This window comes from Coccinella septempunctata, chromosome 1 (genome assembly GCF_907165205.1).
Source record: "Coccinella septempunctata chromosome 1, icCocSept1.1, whole genome shotgun sequence".
Taxonomy (NCBI): domain Eukaryota; kingdom Metazoa; phylum Arthropoda; class Insecta; order Coleoptera; family Coccinellidae; genus Coccinella; species Coccinella septempunctata.
The window spans coordinates 48,476,596-48,496,534 of record NC_058189.1 but is presented as its reverse complement, the minus strand read 5'-3'; the positions used below and the strand labels follow the sequence as shown (position 1 = coordinate 48,496,534).

The 19,939-nt window shown below is 35.0% G+C and overlaps 2 protein-coding genes and 1 long non-coding RNA gene across 3 annotated transcripts; 1 reads left to right on the top strand and 2 right to left on the bottom strand.

Moving 5' to 3' along the window:
* Positions 1–1,611: 1,611 nt before the first annotated feature.
* On the bottom strand, positions 1,612–7,018 carry LOC123310397 (UDP-glycosyltransferase UGT5-like). Its single transcript, XM_044893868.1, has 4 exons — positions 6,129–7,018; positions 3,018–3,240; positions 2,725–2,944; positions 1,612–1,910 (listed from the first exon to the last, which is right to left on the bottom strand). Exons 1-4 carry the CDS (start codon positions 6,972–6,974, stop codon positions 1,625–1,627), a joined length of 1,575 nt encoding a protein of 524 aa, XP_044749803.1. The 5' UTR covers positions 6,975–7,018; the 3' UTR covers positions 1,612–1,624.
* Positions 7,019–9,922: 2,904 nt separating this feature from the next.
* On the bottom strand, positions 9,923–19,762 carry LOC123312437 (protein yellow-like). Its single transcript, XM_044896868.1, has 3 exons — positions 19,251–19,762; positions 13,047–13,341; positions 9,923–10,386 (listed from the first exon to the last, which is right to left on the bottom strand). Exons 1-3 carry the CDS (start codon positions 19,711–19,713, stop codon positions 10,011–10,013), a joined length of 1,134 nt encoding a protein of 377 aa, XP_044752803.1. The 5' UTR covers positions 19,714–19,762; the 3' UTR covers positions 9,923–10,010.
* Positions 15,903–16,897, top strand: LOC123312443. The gene is made up of 3 exons (XR_006537629.1): positions 15,903–16,042; positions 16,227–16,360; positions 16,689–16,897. It is a non-coding gene; the product is annotated as an uncharacterized LOC123312443 (long non-coding RNA).
* Positions 19,763–19,939: the final 177 nt, after the last annotated feature.

Here is a 19,939-nt window from a genome sequence, read left to right as displayed (position 1 = left end):
CAAAATACTCATCTTAGGAAAATTGCATATTTACTCGGGTTGCAATCGCTCTAAAAATAAAAAAGTTTGTATTTACAAGAATGTCGTTTGCAACTCGCCCTCGTCTATCGTTTTTACCCGCGCTTCATGAACGAAATTATTCCGAACAAAAATTTAGTTTTTGAGCTACATATATCGACCCGGGTCATTTTACGTATTAATTCAAGGTCGTAGATCACGAATATGCAATGAGATTTTTTGTAGGATCAGTATTTTGAGGAATAAATCACTTTCAGTGCAAAATTTCGAAAATATTGGTCAACTTTGAGGAGCTTTAGCAGCTAAAAAAAAGGGACTAGTCATATGCTGATTTTTTTGTTGATGAATTGGTTCTTTGCCAATATAAAAACTATCTCGAACAGCTCAGATTTTATGAATTTTTCCGCGAAGGTCCAAAATTTCCGATTTTCCATCGACCATAACTTGAAAAATAAATTTTTTAAAAATATCTGTTTGCCTATTCGTGTTCAACGCCCTCGAATTAGTGTACAGAATGAATTTGGTTCTGATCGGAGACCAAAAATATTCTTCAAAAAATCGCAATTTGTTATGTTATGGTTTTTCACCAGAATTTGACCCCCCCCTTTAACTTTGTTACTAAAAGAGGTCCAAAAAAATGTTTTATACAAAAGTTTCACGAAATTGACTGATGTTTTTCAGAATGTTTCCACAAAATGAAATATACGCAGAGAATTTTCGATCTTACCGATTTCCACCAAAATTGGTGTTTTTACTAAATCGAGGGCATAGAATACGAATATGCAAAGAGAATTATGCTGAGTGGATTAGTTTTTGTTATGGTCTATAGAAAATCGGAAATTTTGGCCCTTAGTTCCAGATGAGATGGGAATGAGTCGGAATTCCCCAGGCAAAGTAATTCTTGCTTGCGACTCAGTGTAGACATATCAGATCTTTCAACCTATTTTACCCAAGTGTGGCGGTCATTCGTAGATGACTGAATAATATGCAGTTAATTTATCCCTCATTGATTTTGAAGAATTTAGGCATAGTGATGGTTTATCATGTTTCCATTCTACAGTTTCCATTTCAGCACTAGGAAATTATTTTTTTCCGAGAAAATAAAAAATAAGGAAATTTCAACCTCTGGTTGATTTTGGCGCCCCCTCAAGCTGGCGCCCGGGGCAAGCGCCCCGCTTGCCCCCCCCCTAGATCCGGGCCTGTCAGAATAACAAGCTGAATCTATGACACCACACATCTGTGGATCTTCAAAACATAGTTTCATTCAGCCCAATACCTACCCAATTTTCTGAATATCACAGATATTTTTTTATTTCTGAGCATCAAATTATTCGGAAATGGCACATTATACGAGAAAAGATGAAGAATACTTTCATTTTACATAACGAACATACATTCATTAGATAGCGTCCAACTTATTTTCAAGAGTTGGGTCATTTGAATTTTTGTTATTTTTATGGTACGTATTAGTCATAATGAGAACACTGAAAGACGTTGGTGATATCTTGTGTCCGAAAAAGATTTATCAAATAAATGAAAACCTGCCATTTTCTTGTTTACAGATAGCTTAAAACTGAATACACTTCATTTTTAGCTTTTTCGAAGTTTATTGTTTCTTCTGTTTCTCATTAGTTAACAATTTTTTCGCAGACCTTATTGTTAGTTTTATGACTTTTATCAAAATATACATAGAAATACTCAACACAAGTGCAATGAAAGCAATCACATCGAGAAGGAAATACTGATACCACGGTATATCTAAGGAAGGACTTCGTAGATGCCTTGCACCTTTATGCCTGATCACATACTCTATCCACCAAATCGCTTTATCCAGTCCTTCCATCGGTATATCATTCATTAGCTTCTCAATTTTGGCAGTATTTTCCTTGTAACTGAAAAAAATTTGAATGAAATTTTTGAATATCCACAAGAAATTATATATCTGAAAAATATTGAATATGAAGCCTCAATCAAACTTTGGATGAGGATTGAAATGAAAATTCAAGGGGCCATAGGGGCCTCCCTTCCCCCCTCCTTTGAAAAATATTTTTTCGGATATCGGAAAATGATTTTCTTTCATTCTTCAAATATGAATGAGTTTCAAACATTGAACTCAATAAAATATATAGATAAACCAATTTATTTTATATCAACAAACACCTTACAGAATTTCGAACATAAAATTATGCCCCCACCCCTGCATCATTCCTCTAACCGCCACTGCAACGAGTTCGATGAAATTTCGAGATTTATTACTATACTCCATTCACATTTATTTTAGATGTCGGTTGGCCATGAAATAATTTTCTCAAGTTTTTGTAACTAGAACGCAGTAAGGTTGGCTTTCATGAAATGTCGTTAATGTCATAACGCCGTTGCCACAACTAATATCAATTTTTATTACGAAAATGCAGTGATTGAAAAAAGAGATAAGGTTTCAGGAAGTGCTGAATTCAGATCCGCTCATGATCAGATTTCTTTATATCTTCGAACCAAATAAATATTTTCTCACATAAAAAACAAAATTATTTAAAATACTGAGAGACCCAACCTGTCTGGGTATATAAAAAAAAATATTTGATATTCTGAATTTATTCTAAGTTAGATACTTGCACGTTGCGGTGACGTAAAAACTGAACGAAAGGAAGCAGGCCTTCAGCCGAAATCTTTTTTTGAAAACATAAAAAAGCTAAAATACAGACTTACCTCTGATTAGTCATAATCTCATGAATAGCCGATTTCAATCCTTCAATGCTCAAATCTTCTAATTCGATCCTGAGTCCAAAACCGTATTTCACTGCCGTATCCACATTCATTGTTTGATCAGAGTGGAATGGTATGCCAATCACTGGAACGTGATGGTTGATCGTTTCCTCCATAGATTGTAGACCTCCCTGTGTGATGAAAAGTTTGACGTTTGGATGGGCTGCAAAAAATCGCAATGATAATTCTCTGTTATGTAAAGGAAATCGAAAAAATTTCAGGATGCAGCAACTCGCCTAGTAATGCTGCCTGAGATATCCAGTTCTGAGCGAAAACGTTGTTCGGTTTTCCTGGAAGAACCTCTGTTTCCCATTTCCATACCACATTATAAGGTAACTGTTCGAAGACCTTCACTAAGATTTCTCTTACATTGTCTGGTAGGTCACAACTGAAGGTGTTCGATCCCAAACTAAAGTAAACAACGCCATTTTTGCTATTGTCCAAAAATTCCTTCAATTCCTGAAAGAATAATTTAGCCATTGTATCATTTATTCAAAACTACAAACTTTACACAAAAGTTTATTTTCTGCGGAGTATATATGTAGGATATTTCTCCCTCTTTTCGACCTATCTTAACTTAAAGGGTGAGTCTTTCATTCGTACAAATATTGTGACAGTAGAATCTTGAGGTCAAAAGAAATACTTTTTTCCTTCACCATTTTTTCCGATACGGCCCTGATAAAAAGATATTGCCATTTTAAGTTTTCATATTGAGCCGTGCTACCCCTGGAAAAAACATTACCTTCAGGATAACTAGCTAAATCTGTGACACTACAAATATGTGGATCTCAAACAGAGTTGTATTCAGCTAAAGTACCCAATTTTTCAAATTTGACAGATACTTTTAATTTTTTGAACATCATATTACCCGAAAACAGCGCATTATACGAGAAAATATGAAGAATACTTTTATTTTACGAAACGTTCAAATGTTCATTATATAGCACTGAAATTAGTTTCAAGAGTTGTGTTCTTCGAATTTTTGGTATTTTTTATGGGTCGTAAAGGAAAAAATTATTTCTTTCGACCTCAAGAATCTACTGTTAAAATATTTGTACGAGTTAAAGACCCTGTATAGGCTTTTTCCTTAAGCTCTGTACCATACGCCGAATTATACGGTACCTTTGAGTACTCAACTCAATACTCAATGATGGTTCCCCATAACCCTAACGTTGGCATCTCATACTCGAACTATATTGTTTGATTTCGAAAAATATATTGCTTGTATTTGAAAGCTCAGTATTCCTGGTGAACAGCCCTTGAAAACTGAAGTGAGCAAGCAATCGGTTAATTTTCTTTGACCAATATACCAGAATCATTTGTTAAGAAAATATCAGTCATCAAGTTTGGGATAATGTTTTTTTCGAAACTATGTAATAGGTAATCTGAATTTTTCGAGCCTATACTTGAAGAAGCATTTTCTAGACAATAACAATACCAAATCAACCAATAGTGAATAGAAAATATGAGATTTTGCTCAAATGACTTCTTTGCAAAAGTATCTGGCCCTAATTTTCCCATCATCACTAATGATGATAAACGATAAACTGGACAATTATATTGCAGTCTACCAGAAATCCCTTCTTTACACAAAAAATTACTCTTTGTTCCGAAAGACTTTTGGCTGTTTTCCTGCAGCAGCTTTCTAAATTTTCGAATACATTTGGCTACATTCATGCATTTTTACTGATTGTCTCAACTTGGCTTAACCAGTGGTAGATGATAACCTATGATTTTTATACTGAAAGCCTCAGAGCCCCAAGGATCAAGGATTAAAATAAAAGATATACATTGGAGAGCATGTTCCTCATTTTTTTCCATAGTTTATAATGTATCAGATGTACTCAGATAAGGTGGCAAGACTGCAAATGAAGGAATTTTTGCAACCTGTTTTTTCATAATATTCCTGGATAGATGCGGTCCCGAATGTAGTTCATGATTTTTGTGGCGCATGCTTAGTATTTTTTCAAACAAGGATCTAATTAAAACATTCTGTTTTGCTAATTTTTTTCTCTAAGTTTAAGCAAGCGTGGTGTGAAAAATGATATGGTTACCTGAGTGCCAAAGGAAAAGCAAGGCAAAACATGCCTGTTTCACTGAGATTTTAACATGGTATGAATCACTGTATTTCCAGCATTAAATACAACATATATAAATTTCTAGTTAAATGTGAAGCCTTTGTTAATTTTCATCTTCTGAAATGAGACATGTAATTACAGTAAAGCTGTAAAGCAATCATTCATTAGAAGTTTAAGAGTATCTAGTAGAGCTCGTGATGTCCACTTTAAACACCTTTTGTGAAACTCAATTCAATGAAACGATATTTTAAAATTATTTTGTCTCGCTTTCTTTCATATTTGAACCACACAGTTGTGAAATCAATATTTTTAAGTTAATTCCGAAGAATGAAGTAAATTTCAGCACTTTTGTAATGAAGAAAAAAAACTAAAAATAAATTCCTATCACATTGAGTCAAGACTTTTTTATCTCAGTTACAAAAATGCTGAAATTAACTTCATTATTCGAAATCAACTTGAAAACATTGATTCCACAACTGTGGGGTTTGATAATGAAAGAAAACGAGACAAAAAAAGTATTTTGAAATATCGTTTTATTAAATTAAGTTTTGCAAAAGATGTTTAAAGTGGCCCCCATGAGCTATAGGACATGTTCTTTATCTTCTGGTGAATGTTTGTTTTATTCTGCTTGCATATCAACAATTTTAGAATGAGTATCGTTTTATTGAACTGAATTTCACCAAAGGTGCTCTACACCTTCTGATTGCATTTCTCATTTGATTTGCTAAAAATTTTAAAAACAAGGTTTACATCAAACTAAGCCTCAATTAATTGTAAAAAGAATTTATTTTGTATTGAATGCTGGAAATACAGAGAGTTATACCATTTCGGATGGCATGTTTTTTCATGCTTTGGCTCTCAGATAACCATATTATTTTTTACACCACGCTATTTTAAACTCAAGAAGAAATTAAGCATAACAGATAATTTGTGTAAGATTTTTCTCTTTGTTTGAAATAAAAACTGTGAATGCGCCCCAAAAATCATAAATTACATTCGATAGCTCATATATGCAGGAATACTGTCCGAAAAACATTTATTTATTTGGAATCTTGCCTCCAAAATGAGTGGCAAAGGTTGTAATTTCGAAAATCTCCAATATCTCGAAAACTAAACATAAAACATTATACCACATTATATAATCATTACGCCACATCCTGTATATAAAAACAAAGATTGTGTTAGGATATTTTATTCATCCCTCTATTTACTCTCTCCGTCAATTTCACCAACAAAAATTGTAGAGTGTATCTAACGAATACTACTTACTGGATTCAGTGGTTTAACTTTACCGAAAGATCTCACTCTTCCAAGTTCAATTGCAGCCGGCACAACAGGCATAATTTTATGGAAAACAGGGTTTCTATTCAGAAGCAGGACACTAATATTCCTGGCTATATCTTCAATATATGGCATGTCCTCTCCGAAAAATTTCCTCATGCTGGCATCGATCTTTGGAGCCCCAACCCAGTGATACAAAGTTCTTGCGAATACCGAATAGAGAGTCGAAAGAATTCGGTCATAAAGGGACAATTCCCGTCCAATAGGCAGATTATGGTCAGGAGCGTAAATCGGATGAGATGGATTTCCCACGGTATCTAATAGAGTTAGTGGGGCTCCAAGTGAGGTGATACCGACCAAGGGGCAGTTGAACCTCGTTGCAAAAGCTCCAGCGAGAGGGTAAATCCACTCTGCAACAACGACATCGAACTTGTAATCTTCGTTGATGAGCTTCATCACAGAGTGTTGGCTTAAGATGTTCTCGTGCAATTTTATAACGAAATCGACTCCTAATATCTCCCTAATGAACACCATGAGGAAGGTTGGTTTTTGGAATACGTATTTGATGTATTCCTTAGGAACCCTCTTCCTCAGCTTGAAGATATAGCTCAGATCTATCTCGGTGAGATTGGTTAGTGATTTGTCGTTCAGAGGACTCAAAGCTAATGCAGTTACATTGTGACCTCTCAAGGAAAGTTCTTTCCATACTGGTTGGAAGACTACCTGATGGCTGTGGGAAGGAATTGTGGTGACAAACAATATATTAGCGCTCTCGGCCGTGTACGAAATGGTTGAAAACAATAGTAAGACACACCAAAACATTTTTATGAACATAACATACACAGTAGCTTGATACGTAACTGAGCGTATATGGAATTATCCGATTGGAATAGTATAAGAAGAAATGATAAGATTGAGATAAGTTATCGAGTACAATTGTTTGAACTTCCAGGTGTACTCCAGTAAATCTAAATTTTTTAGATTTTTCAGATAGATAGATTCGTGTCGCTTATAGGTAAGAGAAATAAAATGCGGTCATAATAACATAAGTATTGAGGTTTTTCAAAATTGACGCCTTGTAGGGCTGAGTTCCACAGTGTTTCAGGTGCCGTGTTTGAAGTTGGATATTCTACGAAAAAATTTTAATCCATCAATCGGTTTTAGTGGTGCAACAGCTACGAATGTGTTAATGTTGGTGGAAATTTTCCTCTAAACTGCTTTTGGTGTGTTTCATATATTTTCTGTCGATTTTATTCGAAGGAATGTGACGAAATCTTCCCACAAAGACGTTGTGAAACAATAAGGCATAATATAGCGAACAGTGGCGAATTGGCACTTTTTAACGACTAACATTAACCATAAATTTCGAAGAAACCAAAGCTAAGCTAAAGATGCTGCGAGGTCCATTCAAAAAGTAGAGACGCCAAGTTACCCAAATATTATGTAATGGTTAAAAAAATTACGAAAAATGGAATGTCAAGCTCAAATGATGATGAGTTTCTTCAGATCACTCTATACCTTAGAAGCACCCTTCACGAGATAATGGCGAAAAATTGAAAATATGGAGTTTTTTAAATAGCAATTAATTCTTCGAAGTTATTCTCTCCCAAGATTATAGAGTAGAAAGATAGGAAACGCCTTCATATCGCTAGTACTAAAAACCGACTACATTTTGGTCAGTGAAAACACATTTGACAATGAGATGGCGCTGAAAACGTATTATCAATACAGAAAAACTGTTTAATAACAGTTTTCTGTTTTATAATTGAGGGGCGCGAAATTCGAATTCTATTCCTTGTATTGAATTTCAATATTGACCTTGTTGAGATCAGAAAACAAACATCCTGAGCGAAAAAACAAAAGGATGGTTTTGTTTTGTGACCAGAATGTTAGTTTTCATCTGAACATTGTTTGGAATCGATTGGTATCAATGAAATACGCTGTTGGATGTGATAAATTTTTATTGGCCATCTATAAAAAATTTACAAAAATTTGAAATTATGGACAATGAATAGAGCTTTGACTAGGATACAAGAGTACATGATTATCTGCAATAGGTACGTCAAAAGTGTTTTTTCTGTGAAAACGTGTTGAATTAATAAACTGAGTTGAATTTGTACAATTTATATCAGAAATTGATATGAACCAATATTCAATTTACCGTCATAGGATACACATTTCCGTTACTTACATATTATTCACAAAATCTTCAGAACCACAATTGAAAAAACCTTACAGAGGTATACAAGACCTGTATTCAAGCCCGTCAGTATAATTTCTTCATGCTTTCTTATGATTTCTTCATGGTATGGTCTCTTTATGGTACAAATTGATTGACGAATGAACAAAACATTCACAGAAGGTTTCATAAAACTTTGACTTTCCAAACAACAATTTGACAGTCACCCTATTCCCAAATCGAAATCCATAAAACTTTTGCATTTCCGAATATATTGAAGTCAATTGAGAATCTTTGAATGGGCGTATAAAAGTCATAATTTCCCCTAAATGAGCCCTTCATGTAAGGGATGCTTCCTGCATACAACAATTCACGTGGATGAACAGTTCTCAATCGACTTGCAGTAAAATGTTCATTGCACATGGTGTAGTCAGTAGTGTTTGCAGGCCTTTACGCCCTGAAAATTTTATCCACTTCGTAGCACTGAAAATAAAAATCAATGAATGACCGAGTCACATGTTACCAGTTTCAATACTTACATTCTCATTTTCCTTAGTAAAATTCGTATTATTTGATCCACAGTTCTTCACCATACAATAATTTTCGAACGATATTCTGAGGTTTTCGCCAAGAAATTAGAAAAAAATTTCAATAATCAGAACGGGCTTGAAAAACAAAAGGCGATACGAGGTTGTCTATGGATGCGAGAATCAAAACATTCAAAACCTATTTGATCAAAATGGCCATATGACTCTTGACATCTCGCAAAATTTCATATGTCTTTCGAATTAAAATTTTAACCAGTCTTACGTCCAGTTTCATAATCGAATTTAACGTCACTTTAAGCTTAAAGCTTCCTTTACTGTCATTTTTACGGCCGGTTTCATAATCAAAACTAATGTCCCTTTAATTCTAAAGCTTCCTTTAGCCCTACTAAAAATGACAGTAAAGGAAGCTTTAAGCTTAAAGTGACGTTTAATTTGATTATGAAACCGGCCGTTAGTAGGGTTAAAGGAAGCTTCAAAATTAAAGGGACTTTAGGTTTGATTATGAAACCGGCCGTTAAGGCCTTAAAAACACATTTGAAATACAGATGGCGCTCACATCACTTTAGTCGCTCACATCACTTTAGCTTCGTTTCCTATCTTTCTACTCTATAATCTTTGATTCTCTCCACTGATAAACTCAAATTTCACCCCAAGTTTTGACAGGTTCAGACGAAATGAAATTTTTTGGACTGAGTCGATTTTGAAAATTTTATGTATTTATATGATTTTTAATAATTAAACCATGAAAGAGCTTATTTGTCTTTGCTTTGAACGTCTCGTTGAGGCTGGAACAAGGGGGTGATTATTCTGAAATTTTGGAAAATGAATTGATATGAAGATATTAAAAATTTCATTATATATTTTTCTTGAAGTTCGGAACACATTGACCCTTTTATAATAATATCTCTTATCAGTCCCGTGTAGGAAATCTTTTAACTACACTCGAAGATATCTGACAACAAGAAATAAGAGTTTTTCCTCAGCATCCAACATCAAGATACGTAAATATAAGCTCTGACAAACATAACTGAGACAAAAAAGAGACACAAGCGTTATTACTTCACACTATTTATTGCATTGAATGAACATAATACGATTAATAATAATTAGAAAATCAAGTGATAATGATCGAGATCGAAGATGTCACTTCAAATAACTTTCGAAAGTTGTGTTTAAAGTAGAAATAACTTTATTACCCAGTAAATACAACTGAGTTCCGTCGAAAGCGAAGCCATTCGGTTCGAATATCGACGTTTTGTTCCTCTCCAGGATTCTCGAGGAGGTGATGGGTTCCCTGAAATTCCAGATGCCGACAGCATTCAGGGGAACAAGGGAGTAATAAAGATCGCCATTTTTATTGAAAATCATTCCATCACTCTGCGATTGTCTCCGTCCAATTAGGGTCACATTCTTTCGCCACTGGTCACTTTTGCATAGTTCCTCATTCTTAAGAACATTCGTACTGATTCCGTAAAGATTGAAAGATACCACTGCTGAGTAGAATACCATTTTTTCCTGACTGAAAATAAAGAAATTGAAGTCATTACCGAAACTGAAAATTGATGTAGGCAATAAGAAAAGAAAGGATCTCCAATATGGAGAAAAACGATTAATGAAATTTTCAAAGCTTTTGTTTTGAAACCGAAAATTACTTCAATCTGCTGGCCTAGCTACCGATGATGAATTGATAAGATTGGGCACAAAAAAACGGTTTGCTGAAGAAACTTTATTGGCTACTAATGATTTGCTACTGGTTCACAAATTCGGTGCTGCCGTTTCAGATGGAAAGCGACAACATACTAAAAAAATTAACAGAATAAACAGGGCCCGGGGTTAGGTTAGGGGTGAAACAGTGAAGCGAACGTTTCAGGCGCCACTGTCTGAGGGGCGGCATATAGGCTCAGTTTACCATCCGCCTTTCGGAATTTCATCTTCAATTTCAATTATCCTCATTCACTAGAAATTAATTTTTTTTACGAACTTATTCAAAATTATTCATGGGAAGAAAAAATTTGTGTATTATCATCGGAGCGGATTTTTTGTTGTGGGGTGGGCGTTGTTAGTAATGAAGTACAGGGTGGGCAAAATTCGTTGTCTACTGAGAGGATCTCGAGAACTATATCAGCTAGAAGAAAACCGATGACTCATTTCCGAGCTCTTTTTCGGAGAAACTAAGAGTGGTGAAAACCGCAGCCTGCTACGATACTTCGCTTTTGAGTTTTACAATTTCGTAAAGTTCTCATAACTTTTTTGTCTTTGAAGTTGTCATTTCGAATCATTAGGTGAACTTTAATTTTTTTAGATGAAAACTTTTATTGAATTTGTTATTTTTCAATTGGAAAAAAATCTTTTGTCAGTAAATTCTACGTATGAAAGTGCCTAAGAAGGTTCAAGTTTCAGATCTGTAACTTCAAAGACAAAAAAGCTGAGAAGTGAGAACTTTTCGGAATCGTCAAAATCTCAATTTTTGTTTATAACACGAAATCTAAAAATGATAGGCCGATTCTGTTTTCAGATTAGGATTAGTCATGAAAGAGCTCGAGAATTTGCCATCTGTTTTCTTCTAGCTGCTATATATAGTTCTCGAGATCCCCTCAGCAGATAACGAATTTTGCCCACCCTGTACAGGGTGGGCAAATTTCGATGTTTTAGCACTACAGCATTTAAACCAGAGGAGATAGACAAAATCTGATTTCCCATTCCTGTTCTCTTTTCATGAGAAACTAACAAGAGTAGTAGCATTATCCAATCAATGGTAGTAGCATTGAGTATTAAATCCATCCATCCATAAATGGATTTAATACTCAATGGTAGTAGTCATTTCTGGCCACTTTCTTTTTTTTTCGAGTTATAAGCGAAAATTGGAAAAATGGCGATATCGAAATAAATTTATATCTCCGTTAATACTGATGATAGAGCTCTGAAATTAAAACATTGTGCAAGGAATTTTTTACGTAGAATCCAGTGGCGTGCTCGCCTTTTGAGCAGGATATTTGATTACGAAGCTATGACCCAAAGTCTTTTTGAATGAGAACACTAGATTTTTGTGCAATTTTTTGATAGCTTAATTTTAACTGATTTCAAAAATATTTAAAATCATATGGTTTGTATCAATATGGATAATAAAATATAAATATGGTCAAAAACTTTTTTTCTCAATATTTCTATGGTTTCAAATTTGGACGAGCACAGAAAAATACAGCTTCTTATACCAAGAATAGCCTCCTTCTGGCAATGTCATTCTTTCTATGAAAATGTGATGTTATATATTTTTGAAATCAGTAAAAATTGAGCTTTCGAAAAATTGCATAGAAATCTAGTGTTCCCGTTTAAAAAAACATAACTTAGGGTCATAGCTTCGTAATTAAAATGACTGTTAGAAAGGCGAGCACGCCACTGGATTCTACGTAAAAAAGGGCCTGTATAATGTTTTAATTTCAGAGCTCTATCATCAGTATCAGCCGAGATATAAATTCATTTCGATATCGCTATTTATAAAATTTTCCCTTATAACTCTAAAACAAAAGAAGTGGCTGAAAATGACTACTACTCTTGTTAGTTTCTCTATCTCCTGTGGTTTAAAAACTGTAGTGAGAAATTTGTCCACCCTGTACATGTTATTATTGATATATTGATACTTTTTGGCATGGGCGTCGAAAATTTTTTTGCTTCAGGCGCCGAAATTACTCGCGCCGGCCCTGAAAATAAAGATTCTACGTGGTGCAAGCTTCAAAAAGGTTCCTTCTGTTACAACTCTGTACGAGCTGCTGTTAATGTCTGCGGTGGGACAGGTAAGCGGAGTAATTGCTCTGTGACATGACAGACCAGACATGTCCAATACAGTTTTGGTTTGGGAAGGTAGCGCATCGATCCATGCTGCTCTATGCGGTTGTTGACAATTCTGGACCGGTTTGGGCACGCATTATCGTCAATTGACATAAAATTTTCGTCTATGACTGTCGCAAAAAAAACAATCGAATCGCGATACCTTACCGTTGACTCCGTTCTCGCCACGCCAACGAATTGATATTATTTGATATTAGAACTTATTCATCCCACTGATTTCTATTGCAGTAATCATTGAAATCACGGAAATGAGTATATTTTAACGCTATACGGGCTTAATGAAAACTGGAAAACATCACATTGATAATTAAATACTGATACTTGAGCACTTACTCTCCTTCAGATATTTTTGGCGATAGAGATATTCCATCTATAGGTTCCAGTTTACTCATCACAACTCCGTTCAGCAACCAATCAGACGCTTCAATGTCAGGGTACATACTTTTATCTCTTATTTTCCAAGCTTTATTTGCTTTTCTTGAGAAAACTATCAGACCAGGATCTATGACACTGGAATCTGATATGTATGCATACGTTCCGTCAGTTTCATCTATGACGATATCGTTCAAGAAGGCTCCTTTCGAAAGACAAATTTCATCGGGAAATATGTGGGTGAGCACTCTCCTTCCTTAAAAAAAGAATTCATCTACTTTAACATTCAACAAATTATGATAATACTTAATTACTAAAAAAATAAACTGGACTGGCAGAAATCTACACCTTCAGTAAACCCTGAAGAACGTCCATGCTGACATCGAAGGTGAGTAGCGGTAGACTGGTTTCGCTCTTGTTTGAGCTCGTCAGTATCGCAAAACTCAAAAAAACGATGCCGACTGAATGCAGCAGAGGACCTTTTGTTGAAAGCCAGTGGCGGCACCGAAGTGTTTATAAATCGATGCGACGTCTGGCGTTCAACGACCTAAGCTTTCTCCTACAAGGCTACTCAAAGGTAGATATCTGCGTACATTTCTTCTCTTCCATCGCAGTGCTCTGCAACTACTCCAGTCTGGAGTCTGATGCTGACTGGGGAAGGTCTTCCAAATTGGTTGATAATGAATATCATATTGAAAATCAGTTACCAGGCCATATCCTAGGGTTGGCAGGGTATTTAGGGTGGAAGGATCTTAGGAGTGGCAAAATATCGGCGAATTACGTAACAAAAATATTTTATAAATAAAAAAAATTGTATGCACATATCATAAAATCATAAAAAAAATTCTGTATGAATCTTAGACATGTTTAATACCAAAAGAGGTATATATAAATGTAGTTTTCTTATTCTACTACTCAGTTGAAAAATAAGTACTTCGAGGCTAGAAGACGGGAGTTATATTCATTCTCACTTGAATTCCTCTGATAGTTGGGGAGCCCATGATGTTAAATCGGGATTTACTCGAGCGTCGTGGAGACCTTGTGGATTTCGAAGATTAGAAGGTAGAAAGAAAAAAAGGTTTTATGATGTATGCACTTTCAGCGGTGGGGAACGCGTCTGCAGGTTTTCAAAGATGTAAAAAAATCGTCAGGTGTACATACTCGAGCGAGTCAGATTAAGATACTCTGATAATAAATGGCTCTACAACCAACCATTTCTTAACCAACTCTGGTATAAAACAAAGCTGCGTGTTAGCGCCTTTACTGTTCAATATTTTCGCAATAGCTGTCTCGATAATTGCTGAGTATGCCTGCAAGAGGTGTTGGAATAAGATTCAGATTTGATGGGGCATGTTTAACCTGAAGCGCACTTATTGCTAGTAGCTCAGAGGATTCACAGATAATGTTGGACACCTATAAACATATATACGAAGCTTTAGGCCTTAGACTCAATATCGACAAAACCCTCGACAAAACCAAAATCCAAAGTCCGTCAGAAAGCCTTCAAACAGATATCAGCGGAAATACGCAACCGTATCAATTTACATCACGGGCATTCTGGAAGCTAAAGTACAGAGTGTTCAAAAATCACGAGCTCAATCTGAAGACCAAGACAGCTGTTTACAAAGCAGTGGTCCTCCAAACGCTTCTTTACGGAAACGGAAGCTTGACGCCCTACAGACGACATATTAAACAGCTTGAACAAACGCAGCAACGTCATCTAAGACAAATAATGCACATCAAATGGTTCCACAAAGTTTCAAATGCAGAAGTCTTGCAACGCGCGAGTTATACAACAATTGAGACTCAAGTAAAGAGGGCCCGACTCAGATGGAGCGGCCACATTCTGAGGATGCAAGATAAAATGCTCCCCAAAATAGCGAATTCACAGAGGGACCTCGGAAACCAGGTGGCTAGTATAAGCGGTTTAAGGATATACTGCATCAATCCCAATCTCTTAAATCAGTTAACGCCAATCTTAACTGGGAAAAACTAGCGTTATACAGATCACAGTGGAGGTCTTCGGTCCACAGTTATAATAGAGACTCCATAAGAATACAGTGGCGGCCAGATCTGGTTGGTGACTATCCATGTTTTTGAGTATTTTGTAGATTTATTCTCGGTAACGGGATACAGCAATGAATAAATGAATCAATAAATTCATGTTAATCTGACAAAATTAAAAATTTTTTCGAGCGTGTCATCTTCCTGTACCTCTAATCATTTTTGTATTCATTACGAAAGTTGTAGATAATAAAATTCTATACAACTTTTGTCTGAAGCAATTACATACTCTCAACCGTTCTCGAGTTAGAGGGTGTTAAGCTCAGCCACACATGCGGAAGGCCAAGGTCAATGTAGAAACCATAGATTAAATAGATGGAACATAAGCTATTTTCCAGACTGTTCATTTTTCCAATAATTCCCACTTCATGCAACCACCAATGAAATGAATTTTCGCTTGTATTCCCCTCCTGATCGTTTCAAAATTTCTAAGACGGCGTGTGTATTTGTAATTGTCAAAATATTATTTCAATCATTCACGTCGTAATATTTTGGAAAATATGCAACGATGTGCCGTAAAAAAGTGTGTTTGTAATAAAAGTGCATTTATACATGGACGAGGAAAGCGATTCACTTATTACGGTAAGTTTTGGATATTTTATTCTTGTTTGAGTACACGACTTTATGAAATCAGGGGAGGGAGATAGGGGACGCCAGGGTCGAATTCTGTTTGAATACGATCTAATGATTTGTGCTTACATTGAAATGTTGAGTTTGTATATTAAAATAATTGATTTAAATTTTAGTATTCCAAGAAATAAAACCAGACGACCAGACCAGACTGGGTCTTGAAAACAATTTACACTTCTCTTGTAATTTACACTCCAGACTTCAGTATAATGAGATAAATCGACTTTTACTGTTAATTTGAAAAAGATGCCATCCCGAGTGAGGTAAGATAGGTACATTACCACTTTTTTTGATTTCTGACAACTTCTAGTTTTGTGGTGAACTTGAAATTTGGTAGATTCTCTTTCTCCTATAATAAATCATGCTTTTTTATATAAACATCCTTCCTATTTTCAAGATGAACAGTAGAACGAGATTTTAATTGCTTTAACAATGCTTTAATTATAGCCAATACTGTGCCTGTCATCAGTACTGGAGTTTTTGAAGAAAATGGAAGGAAAATGGGATCAAAATCATCAATCATGAATGCCAGTTCAGGATTTGCAGAAATGAAAGTTTCTTGTAGTTCAAGAATAAAACAAGTTAGATACATACCCACCCAGGGTGGTACAAAAAATTCTCTAAACTACTATGGTTAATAGAACTCGTCTTAGGAATGAAAATCCATAAAAATGAGTAAAGGTCATGTTTTGAAGCACACGGCGTTGAACCTTTTTTGATAATCAAAAAATTTTTCTTCATTTGTAAAATGTATTTCAATGGCAATGTAAAAATTATGCTACTACTGTAATTATGAACACAATATTATGACCATTCAAATGGAGCTCGGATATTCCCATTATTTTTATGAGTTATTGAATGAAAATCAGGATATTTCGAAGTGAAATTTCAGTTGAAAAATTTTTGCAGGAATAAACACGCGGAGAACAGAAATTGAAGAACAGCTAATTGAAGTCGAAACCGATTTAAGACGATGAGTGTGTCGTCAGTACTTCAAGAAATAATTTGCTACCCTACAAGCCGTTGTCTAGTCATTGGGAGGAAAAATTGAAGATGAAAGCTTGAAAAGCCGAGGCAAATACCTTATGAAACATTTCTTTGAAAACAGCTGCATGCATGAAAAACATAAATATGCCAATGACCTCAAACAATTTACTTTAAAGTAACATTATTATTCAGTTAAAGCTTACAGTTTCGTTGAAATTGCTCTTAATTATGATGCACTTCAACACCCAGAAGCACTTTTGAGGTGGTATGAAAATTTGAAGGGGGAAGCAGGTTGTTGAAGTATTTGAGTTGCCGAAAATGAAAGTTTAAAACACTGCTTATTAGTTGATATGCAATATAACTTAATTGAATTTATAACTGCCCATAAAAGAAAAAAAATGATGCTTTATCACGAATTTAGGGATTCTTTCATGGCTAACTCTATGCAATAAGAAATCATTTCTTTTTGATTGCACAATCATTGGTAGATGTTTATAGTATAACATTACTTTTTCATTCCGCCTAATCTGTTCAAAAGACTTGAGAATTTCTTCAATGAACAAACTCTTTCAGATTCTCATTATACAAATTCCATAAAATTCAGCTGCTTCCACTTCTATTGATCTGAGAATTAACCATTTTGAAGGAAATTAATTTGATGAAAGTAATTTTTAGTTTTTAGTATATACTTAGTGAATACAATTTCAAATAATCTGTATGTAGGTTAAGGTCATATTGACCATTAGTGTATGGTAACATTGTATTCAAAATAAATTCTTTTTTTTACACAAGGTGTTTTGGTATTACTAGTTCTATATCCCTTTGAATAGTTGTCATAAAAAAAATACTCGAAATCTTTGCATTAAAACATTACTTATTTTCCATTCGATATAAAATTATTGCCGACTATCTGAAATATTCAGTGCAAGTAGTTCTGAATCAGCCCCTGTCCAGTTCCCCCACCCAAAGAATCCAAATTCATATTTATGGCAGTATTTTGGGAATGCGTTTTTGTCGAAATGCTCTATCTCCTGTTTTGTTAATCTATGGTAGAAACCCAGTCTAATGTACATTCATCACCATATATAATCTCCAAACGTTGCTTGGGATAAAATTTGTAGAAAATTAAGATGATAGTTTAATACCTGAAAATTTTCAAATCAATGGAAAATTAAGGGTATACAGACAAGAATTGAATTCTGGAAAAAGTACCTCCCAGAGCAGGACTCGAACCTAAGATTCCCCGATTGCCAGTCACGTGCTCTTCCAACTGAGGTACCTAGGAAGTCCTGCTCATGGATATACTTTTTTCAGAATTCAATTCTTGTTCGTAGAAAATGTTATGCTCTACAACTTTTATAATGAATGCGATAAAAATTTGAAGCCCAAGAGAGAAGGTAATTAACAAAAAAAGATTTTTGTGACTTTTATGGCCAATTTTTATTGTTGCGGCTCGCTGAAACTGTCACATTATAGGTTCTTTCGTTTGCATAAAAAGTGTAGCACTTTTCTACTGTATATCTTAATCTGACACGCTCGAGTATGTACAATACTCGTTTTTTCTTTACTAGTCCGACAGGCTGTCCTAGACCCTCTATATACAGGTCTAATTTTTGGTAGAGCTACAGGGTCCAAGGTAGGTTTATACATAATCGAGTGTTGTGCGTATGTGCACAAGAACAAGAATAAATTAGCCACTGATGGGTATTACATATCATAATTTTGATACAAGATCCCGAAACGACCTTAGAATACCTACATATCGACTCTCGAAAACCCACAATTCTTTCCTCATAATTACAATAAAAATTTATAATCAGATACCAGCCGATATACGGAATATCTCTGATTTAGTTCATTTCAGGAGAAAGCTCAGTCGACATATTATTGGCCAATCTTTTCATAGCTTGGAAGAATTTTTTACAACAAGGTTTAGATTTGAAAGACTATAGGTATACGTTATTTTCAATCATCTCTCTTTGACTTTTTCTATACCTAAATTTTGGTCGATGAAAATAAATCTCCCCTTATGTACTGAATTCGCAATTTGCTTCTCTGTAACTTGGAAGTGAATTGACCAAACAAAAAACAGCAAGAGAGTAGTTCAAGTTCAAAATATCATGTTTTCTACGAGCAAATATTTGAAATTGTTCGATAAAAACTTTACAAGATATCCATCATTAAGCCATCTACCTAATGGATTTCTTGTTACCCAACCTAATGTATAAAAAAAATATTATTCAATAAACAACTCCAAAAATTTCCGTTTACCAAAATCCAGCTTCATTCCTTTTATCGAATCATGAATTAGACTACTCCATTTTTCTACAGATATGGCAGAATTGTGATCTGCTTCTGCCTGCTCCAGGTGACGGTTTGATATTCAAACTTGATTCTAGTTCGTTTTCCAAAGGTGGTCCAAAATGATGGAACTTGACCAAGAACAATCAAAACTAAAAAATTTGTAAGGAGCCAGTCACTAACCTGCTCTGTTCAAATCAAACAACACCAGTTTACACGGACAATCTGTGAAATTTCTTTGTCTCTCTCCGTCAATAACCCAAAGTATACCCTTATTGTCAATTTCAACTCCTTGCACACTTTGAAGCGTAGAACAATTTTTGGGGTCTACATTTTCATCCCAATTGGGAAACGGCCGAACTGTAGCATTTTTCCAATCGTCCTTCTTTGCGGTCGCCAGCGTGACTGGAATTCCCGGTTTGTATAAAGGTATAGCGAAATACATGTCTTCTTTATATATTTTCAGGCCCTTAATTTCTCCGTTTTCCGGAATATATTTTCTAGTTTTCAGGGCGTTCTGGTAAGCTTCCCTACATGGCCAGGTGAAATTTAGGATTCTCCATTTATATTTCAAGACGAAACTCTGATTCTTCTCACAATGAATATATACAAATGAAAAAATTATCAAGAAAATTAACGGCGTCATGACAAAATGAAATAAACACCGATATGCCTCGAAAGGGCAGAAGTAAATTCACTCAGGCATTCCAGTTATTCGGAGATTCACGTAGTATTTTGTATAGTTAGTAGCAAATATTTGAAACCTTTCCTTATCTTGAACCTTGCGTCACCATCACGGACATGGTCGAACATTGTTGATTTTTCTTCGAACAAATAGCAAATGTTTGAAGGTTCATAAATTCCATAAATAT

Coding starts and splice junctions, on each gene's coding strand:
- LOC123312437 (XM_044896868.1), bottom strand. CDS start 19,713: ATGACGCCGTTAATTTTCTTGATAATTTTTTCATTTGTATATATTCAT. Junction 13,342..19,250: donor GTTTGATTTGAACAGAGCAG/GTTAGTGACTGG, acceptor TCTTTTTTTAAG/GAAGGAGAGTGCTCACCCAC. Junction 10,387..13,046: donor CCAAAAATATCTGAAGGAGA/GTAAGTGCTCAA, acceptor CTTTATTTTCAG/TCAGGAAAAAATGGTATTCT.
- LOC123310397 (XM_044893868.1), bottom strand. CDS start 6,974: ATGTTCATAAAAATGTTTTGGTGTGTCTTACTATTGTTTTCAACCATT. Junction 3,241..6,128: donor AAGTTAAACCACTGAATCCA/GTAAGTAGTATT, acceptor TTATTCTTTCAG/GAATTGAAGGAATTTTTGGA. Junction 2,945..3,017: donor ATCTCAGGCAGCATTACTAG/GCGAGTTGCTGC, acceptor GATTTTTTGCAG/CCCATCCAAACGTCAAACTT.